At 36.0% G+C, this 9,145-nt stretch overlaps 3 protein-coding genes across 3 annotated transcripts in view; 2 read left to right on the forward strand and 1 right to left on the reverse strand.

The window, feature by feature from the left end:
• Window positions 1-9,145, forward strand: part of LOC115236787 (gastrula zinc finger protein XlCGF46.1-like) — a 111,472-nt gene that overhangs the window by 29,144 nt on the left and 73,183 nt on the right. The window lies entirely within an intron of this gene.
• LOC115236806 (mitochondrial pyruvate carrier 1-like) overlaps window positions 88-9,145 on the reverse strand; it is a 10,671-nt gene continuing 1,613 nt past the window's right edge. Inside the window, exon 3 of the mRNA XM_029809501.1 lies at window positions 88-511. Coding sequence (XP_029665361.1) covers window positions 342-511 — 170 coding nt within the window. The 3' untranslated portion in view covers window positions 88-341. The remainder of the gene's footprint in view (window positions 512-9,145) is intronic.
• LOC115236779 lies at window positions 1,382-8,667 on the forward strand. The gene is made up of 7 exons (XM_029809467.1): window positions 1,382-1,494; window positions 1,584-1,863; window positions 2,081-2,198; window positions 2,315-2,668; window positions 2,785-3,054; window positions 3,135-3,385; window positions 3,544-8,667. Exons 2-7 carry the CDS (start codon window positions 1,760-1,762, stop codon window positions 4,262-4,264), a joined length of 1,818 nt encoding a protein of 605 aa, XP_029665327.1. The 5' UTR covers window positions 1,382-1,494; window positions 1,584-1,759; the 3' UTR covers window positions 4,265-8,667.

Consider the following 9,145-nt stretch of genomic DNA (forward strand, 5'->3'; position numbering starts at 1 on the left):
TATATATACATAATATATTTTATTATATATTTGCGCATATAATTTACACATGATAATGTAAATGAGAAAAATTGCAAGAGTTTTTTATGATTGTATCAGATTTTTTTTCAGATTTTTTTATACTCGTGTTCTAAATTTACGTATAATTTTTCTTACTCTGTTCTCGAATAAAAATGTCTCTATCGGCGTCATGTTATTGTCATTTTACTATATACATGTACATATTTAATTATGGTTATTTTAAAGCCTACAAATTATAAAGAGACAAATTTTATTAATTTTGCCGTTTTGCATTTGTAATCGCGCAGACCATTTTTTTGCAGGACTACTGATTACCTACATCACTTCTTCTGATCGGTCTCTTCCTGTTGAATATAGTGGTAGTCGACAAACCTGTAACCTTGCGTTAATTGGGCCCCGGTGTTAGTCATGTGGCACGCGAACAGTAACAAATTTCGCGGTTGTACTTTCCAAGCGAATCGCATGAATACTATGGAATACAAGGACAAGGCTGAAAATTTGGAAAAAAGATTGAATCAAATAAGGAACATTTGATCAATATAAAAAACCATATTTATCATTTCTCGCAAGATAAGATTAAAGAAAGTTCTAATATATAAATTAAATTATATATATAGGAAAAAAGAAATAAGGAACATTTGATCAATATAAAAAACCATATTTATCATTTCTCGCAAGATAAGATTAAAGAAAGTTCTAATATATAAATATATAAATATATATATATATATTTTTTTAAGTATGTAATATATATATATGCTTATATCATTTTATTCCATCAATATATGACAGGTTTCCTAGCCTTAAAAATTACATCTTTAACACCCTTTATTATTCTTTCTATCTATCTATCCTTATATCAAGAAATGTTTATTTATCAAACCTTAGGTTATCAATCCAAAAAAGCATCGAAAAAGTGTATCTTTGTCAAAATCTAAGTGGAGCGGATAAAATTGAACATTTATCATAATACATAAATAAAATTTAAAAAAAGTTATAACCAGCTTAACAATAATAATTAAATATATATTGTATTCTCATACATACCGTGTTATAATCAAAAATTTCTAATAAAATATAATTGTCGATGTAACAATATAATAATCTATAAATATTTATATTTTTCTCTTCTTTTCTTTGTTGCAACTAGGTTCTTGTTCAAGATTGAAGTTAGTAATTAAATGAAGTTGGTAATATTAGAAAATTTCCTAGCCACAAAATCGCCACAATTGAAAAGACAAATCACTAAACTATAGTAATAACTGATATTACTATGCAAGACGCAAAACTAGATGATGCGGCAACGGACGGGGCCATAATATATAATAGATATGCTTACATATCTATATATCTAGTCTATGGTCGGGACATTCGGCATTCGGCACGTGCCGCGTGCAACGTGACAACGGGACGTATTTGCTTAGGATTTTAGAATAACAATTCGTCAGCAGAAGGATCAACGTGCGACGATCGGTGAGATTCGAGGAGACGGCCTTGCGTCGCCATCACCGCCAATGTTCCATTTGAACGTACAAATGAAGGAAATGGGGATTATCTTTCAGGTTATGGCGTGCTCGCCCTACGTACGCTTGGCGGGAGACGCGGCATACAGTTAATGCAGTAATAAAAAATATATATATATATGTATATATATATCTCGAGATCTGCAGATTTTTAGAGAAACGTTGTCGCACATTCGTTGTACTTCTTAACTTTAGCGCTCTTATCAACGAACACGATGGCGGGATCTGATCTTGAATCCTTAGCATTCGATCGCGTATCCGCGCTCGCTCCAGCGCTTTTAATCCTCGTTACGTGTCTCACGGTCTTCCACAGGCTAAAGTGAGTTACTCATCAAAATACTCGCATATCATGTACATTTTTATATGCAAGGTGTTCCTAAATAAATTTGTATAACAGTGAATGTATCATTATGCTAGTATAACAATTTTTAAAAATATCTCTTATTTCATCAAAATAAATAGTCATTTTAGGAACACTATGTGTATTTGTATCGTTTTCTGAGATATAACTAACATTTCAAATATGTATCTTGAAGAGTGAGATGGCCTGTAATTGTGAATTGCTGGTTCTGCAATGAGAATTCAAAGATCTGGAGGCAACATTTGAATTGGTGGTTGTGCCCTTGGTGCGAGCAATACAACGGCTTCTCCAAGGTAAAAACAGGTTGAAGAAATCTGTACTTCCAATTTTCACTTCTTATTTGCATACTTGTACAATAGAGAATTTTTTTGTTTCTTCAGAATATTGCTATGTGAAATACTTATTTTAGAATGGTGATTATGCGTACAATATCCCAGAACAATATGCAACGCCGAATATGTCTACAAGATACTGCAGATTGGTCGAACAGAGCGATTCACGCAATGTTTCCAAGAGTCATCTCTGTGTAGATTGTAACAAGCAAGAAAGTCTAAAATTGTTGGAGTTATCTAATTTTGAACCGAAGAGTGAGAGACGCTACAATGTCGAGCTGAAAGGATTTAAGGAATATCTGGAGAACAAATATCCGCTGTGCGACAATTGCAAATTGACAGTACGGAACGTATTGAGTAGGCAGGCATTATGGCTCACTCGTTACAAAATGTTATTTTTTCGGCAGAAACCGATTAGGATGCTTATCGGTGTAAGTATATATTTTTAAGAAATATATTTCAACTGAAAAAAGTTATACATAATTAGAAGCTATTGTAAACATACGTAATCATTGCAACGAATAATCGTTTGTCAGTTCTCTTGCAGAATTTCCAGAAAAGAAAATTGGAAGCAATTTCCCGAATTATTTCGACGATCCTGATCCCGATTATCGTATACAATCATGACTCTGTATGGTTGCCGATCAGTGGATTATTCTTTCACTTGTGCGCTTGTTGGGCAAGTTCAGCAAAGGGGAAGAAAATCGACGTATTATTGATATTTTTATGGTTCTGCATCATTATCTTTGTGTATGTCAAAAATTCAACTTTTCAAAATGTCTGGCTTACGACGGAGCACATCGTATATCATCGCATAGTGAGCTAAATGCAATAAAATATCTCTTGGCACTAAATATATTTTTACACGAATATTTAATTTATTGTTTTCTTTTTCAGATAGAAGCATGCGCATTTATTATGGGTTTCTTGAGTGTAAAACCTATTTCATATAAAAATAAGTTAATCGGTTCAGTTGCATTGAAGAAGCTCAAGTTGCGTTCGCGAGCCGTTGTCGCACCTCAATCCACATTAGAGAATTATAGTGAAAGCAAAAACAACGTTTCTAATGGAACAATCAATGCTGTTGAATCATCAGTCTGTATAACAGGCGAAGTATCTTCCACTGAAATCAAATCGCATTCAGCAATGCAAGTATTCTATGTTGACTTTTATCTTTAAACGAAACACTTCTATTCAATTTATTATATATATAATTGTATTTATTATTATGCGTGAACATCAGTAAATTATTTTATACTTAATCTTTATTATTATTATTATTATATGTATTTTCATTTACCTTTAGATTGAGACAAAAGCTGTCTACGATTACCGTTGCGGACAACAACAGCAACAATAATTATATAAATTCCGTCTCTCAGAACAAGAACAGTCCGCTGCAGGGCTATAGCTTGAACCACAGTCTGAGCACTCTCTTCCTAAGCGAGGACTCGCCAAGATGCGGCAAGAATACTGCGAAAGCGGCGCCGGCGATCTTCGAGCGGAGAGTATACAGTGCGACGAGCTCCGAGAATCTGTTCAAAAAGTCTGGGTCCAATAGGAGGTACGTTCTGTCGCCGCCAAAGCTCAGGTCGGTGACGCAGACCTCATGGGTAGCTGGTGGTTACTGGCAAGAGAGCCATATGATGACCGCGACGCCGCTGACGCTCTCACGATCGTCTAGCCAGAGCTCCGGCTTCGGATCGGCCGGTTCCTCCAATTTTGCCCCTTCCCGCGAGCCGTCCGTGCACGAGCTCGATCGCTGCTCCGTCGTCTCTGACGCTATCCGGTGGTCGTATCATACGCCATGTGCGAATAATTCGCCGCAGTTGTCGCGAGCCGAGGAACAGGAGAGATACGTTCGCGAGGCGAACGTTGGCAATCGGAGCGATTTGACATCGGCATTTCCAAGTCATAGCGCTACGACAACAACAACGATCGTCGCGAGCTCCGGCTGGCTCTCCGTGCTGCTCTGCGGCTCGCTGATATTGAACATGATAGTGCTGTGCGCTACATTATTACGTTAACGAGTCGCCGCGTTGTGCCGGGTTGTTGTGTGTTCACTGTAATTTTTACAATTGTTATACAGGATGATCCTTAAGTATATTCCGAAAATTAAAGAAATAATTCCTTAGAATTACTTCTTTGATTTTCGGAACATACTTGAGGACCACTCTGTATATAGCTATTAATGTGATCGTTAACGCTAATTTAATCCTCGAGTATTCGCCGAGTCCGATCGGTCAATCCGACTTGAGAGATGTTTTCTTCTCATTTTTCTTCGCGTATAATTTTACACAATAAGATTCCATAAATTTTGAAGATTCAATCTCTCGAGTCTGATAAGTGATACGTATCTTTTCACCATGCGAATACTTTGAGATGAAACAATTACACTACTGCCAATTAAAAGAAGACAAGCGCAATTTTCTGCGCGTCAAGTACTGTTACACTGACGTTACACACTGCCGATGTACTTGCTACAGATACTTGCTTCAACATATCCGCCAGTCTTCACTCTATCTTGCAAATGTGTATAAACACATCCGCGTATTCTCGTTAAAGTTGAAATACGCGGGAGATATTTGCTCATCTCATTCTCTTTAACATATAATTTTTATTCTCCCTCCTCATTCCAAAAAAAATATCTCAGAATACATTATTTTCATTTGTATTAATGTATATATTTTAATGTGGCGTAACATTTTTTCTCATGATAAATAAAATTGTAAAAAATTAGTTGGGGAAAAAATGCGATGTGCAAATATTTTCTTACGCGCAGTAATTATTACTTTAGTGAAAGATGTACGTATATTGATCTTTAAAGATAAAGAAATAAGGATATTTGTTTAAGCGTTGAAGATTTCCCGTTTTCTATACGTACTTGTTATTTATCGATGAAACCGATTGTGCACGCACTGCCGAAAACAGAAAAAATTTCGTATGTGAAAAGAAAAAAAAAAGAAAATGCGCTCTATCGACAGGCACATGTGATACATCTGCCTGTTCTTAGCTGACGGACTAGGAAAACTTGTTGTAATAATGTTACTTATATTGTATTCCGATTATTGTACGTTTTGATATGTACGATATTGTACAATTGTATCGAGACGAGAATAAAACAGTAACTCTTTTACAATAGTTTTCGGAAGACGTGTCCATTTTTAGTTTTATTCGTACGAGGAAGATAATCCTGTCCAAATCCCCTTGACAAGATATGCAGAAGAAAAAGAAAGATGATCTTACAAGTGCGAAAATATAACACGTAGATCGTGATCGAGAGAGATGATATATTCCTATTTCTCTCAAAAAGTTGGACTTTCAATATCGTCCGCGTAGGATGATTAAATTTAGGACGTTACTAATAAAGAGATGTTTTATGTATAATATACTTTATTGTGTGTGTTACTTTATAAATATATTTTTTTCGGAGATTACTTCGCCGAGATAGAGTACGACGGTGCGACAATAAATAAATAGGTAAATACAATCGTTTAATGAGATTTTTTTCTGCGTTCTTCTTTCTTTTTTTTCAATGTAAGCATTCTCATCTCTCGATAAAATCGAATATTAATCATAATATCTTAAAATTACATTCTTTAATCCGAGGAGAATATTGTATTACAATATATATATAGTACCTTGTAGCTACAGCCTCTCTTCTACACCCTGCATACAAATCTACTACCACCTAGAGTCTAGGAAAATGTTTAGAATTGCATCTATGCGTTTTTATTTGTTTTCTATCTCGTTAGCTATGCGTTCTGTTTCAGATGAGGTAGATCTGAACTCGATCTATTGAGATGCGGGAAGGAAATATATCGCGTGTGATGGATTCACACGAAACTGTCTTCGGAAATCTGTGCTGTAAATCTAAAGAATCTATTCTCTGAATTGTCTCACAATGAAACGAGAAATGCGACGATTTATCTCTTTTCTTTTTCTTTATCTCAATTTTTATTTTGTTCGCTCTCATCGTAGAGACAAAGAAACAGGTTGTAGATCGACCTCCTCTTCAACAGTAACTGACTGCGCGTGCACATAAAATCGTTACAATTCGCCTACTTGACTTTGCAGTAAATAAGTGCAGTGTTTCGAACACACGCCCAAGATATTAGGAAAATAATAACGCTAATAGCTTTTATCGTGTCTTCCCCGCGCTCGTCAAATCCGTCGGCCCCGACATCCTGGTGCTCTTACATTATCGCACGTTACATATTGTAATAACGGAATCGATCATGATTATCACAAGAATCTCTCGGCGGCGATATCTACACAATTCTTACACAAATTCTTTCAGTTCTTCAGACTTATAAGCGAGAGAAAAAGGAAATGAGTGACAGAAGAATTGGGAGAATCGAGAATTAATTTTATTCTTCTTAACGACGGAGGAAAGGTGAGAGAAACAAAGATGGGAGGGGAAACAGCACGATGAACCACGTTACATTAGCTCTCGATTCGGGAAAATACATTCATCGGTTAGGCATCTAAAGAGGACGCGCCTTAGAGAGAAGAGATGTTAACACTATATAAATGTGTATTATTATATCTGCGATAAATACAATCGTGCACTAAGAAACGCTCCCTTCCGCCTCCGCCTTGTTCGTTTAATCGCGAAATTAATGTGAACGGTGTTACAAGAGCGCGGTTTGCACGTGATACATACATATATATATATGTATATATATATAATATATCGTATAATATTTACATATAGATCCGACACAAAAATATTTAGTTCAACGATAATTGCACCCGCGCAATGCACCACACACACACACACACACACACACACACACGCACACACACTCTTTGTTGTCGGTTATTTTCTCGCTTATGTATTATAGCAAAAGAAAAAACGCAGCTCCTTGCTCTCGATACAGTTACATATCACAAAAGTTAAGGAAAGATAAAGAGGGGGAGGGAGAGGGGCAGGAGCAGGAAGTATGTGGCGAAAAAAAAAAATATATATATATATATAACTTTTGCGTAAAGTTAAAAAAAATTATCCGTTTCTTCTCTGAAGAGAGGATCTTTTCAAGAGCGATAATGAATGCAAGATTGTAAAATGTCATGTAAGAGAGAAAAATGCACGAGTATGCGTAAGAGGCCATGCCAAATTTGTATCTTATCTCGATTAACGATACTGTCGAGAGTATCGCGTGTGCGATTCTAGAAACCTTGAGAAGAACAGATATACAAGTGACATAAGTTTTACGTGTAAACCGGACATATATATAAAAGATAATGCGAGAATTAAATTAGGTTTAAAAAAAAAACGAGCGTGAAATTTTTCGATGGGAGAGCTATTTTTCTCTTCTTTCTTCAGAAACGTAATAATAAAGTAAACCTTAGGGTTGGCTCTCTCGCAATCGGATAATTCAGGGCATATGAGATGAAGGGAAGAGGGACTTCCAAGGTTTCTCTCAACACTGTGCGTTTCGCAAAGATCGCTTTTAATCATTAGTGCAAGAAAAAAAGAGCCTTTTGCAAGATTAGAAATAGTCGGCGAAAAAGTGCGAAGTAAACGATGGATTAGTTTCTTCCTGTCCCTCCGAAAAGTTCCTCATAAATTTCTCTCGTTCTAATAACGCGCGCGCACATGCATACATACACATATACATACTGGCTCTGAAACGGGAACGCTCTGGAGAAGCAATTCTACGCTTGACATGCTTGGTCAAGCGTGCCCTCCGGCGAGAGAGCCTTCTTATCAGTTATGCGGAGAGAAAGAGAAAAAGAGGGAGAGAGAGAAAGACTTCTTACGATTATGACAATACTCGTGTGTAAGCCATAATTACATTTACATTCGCTCTCGAAGCCGCATGTCCGATCGTCTTTTTAATCAGGTGGATTCTGAATTAAAGGCGTCTTAAGTATTCTTTGCTTCTTTCAAGATAACGAGGATTGGGACACGATTCTTCAACGGTATTCGTTTTCTTCTTTTCTTTTCTCTTTTTTTCGAGAGAGAAATAGCGATGCAAATAGAAACACACTGATCAATGTAAAAAATATTCCGAGAGAAACTTCTTCGCGCACTCGTTAGATTGAGAAACACTCGCTTTATTATCGAATCACCATTATCATCATCATCGTCATGCATATATGTGACACATTTTAAATTAAATAATTTATAAAAATTACCTATTTACACATCGACAGGACATGCAGCGCTCGCGTATATACAAAATGTTCGGTAATAACCGCGTCATCTCGCGTGTGCAAGTAGAGCGGGTGAAACCGAGTAGAAAAGTCTCATCCGTGGTTTTGCGATTTTTGCAATAATTAATGAGAAATTAATTTTAAAAAACTGCAAAATGGTAGAGGACTTCTACTCGCTCTACCTGCACTACAGTTATTACCGTACATTCTGTATATGTAACTTAATGCACTCTTATCTTATATATACCTAAGCACATGCTTGCTTCGAGAAAAAAAAATTAAAAAAAAAATTTAAAGAACTGGCGGTGCTCTCCTTGCGGATAATATAGTACTATTGCCCTTATTTTTTTATAATATAGTAATAATAATTGTAACATTTATGCATATCCATTATACATAAGAGCCGCTGGAATTCTTTTGTTTTCGTCGATGAAAGCGTTCTTGCATTCGTTTTCTGTAAAAGTGAAGGGTATTTTGGCATTATGCAATCACGATCATCACTGTACGCTGTTACCCATATCTGTGTGTGTGTATGTGATCAGGAACATGGAAAAAAAAACAGAGAGGAAAACAAATAAATATCTCCAAAGTAACATTTGATCATTCAGAATTTCATATTTCGCGAGAGCGAGAAATTAACTAATCACGGTTAAGAAAATGATATATCACGATTGAGAGAGAGAACGTTTCAATAAATAATTAATAGCACGCTACGCAAAGAAATGCGCGATCGATAACGTACCTTA

Source organism: Formica exsecta, unplaced genomic scaffold, assembly GCF_003651465.1.
Source record: "Formica exsecta isolate Colony F162 unplaced genomic scaffold, ASM365146v1 scaffold1116, whole genome shotgun sequence".
In the NCBI taxonomy this organism is placed as follows: Eukaryota; Metazoa; Arthropoda; class Insecta; order Hymenoptera; family Formicidae; genus Formica; species Formica exsecta.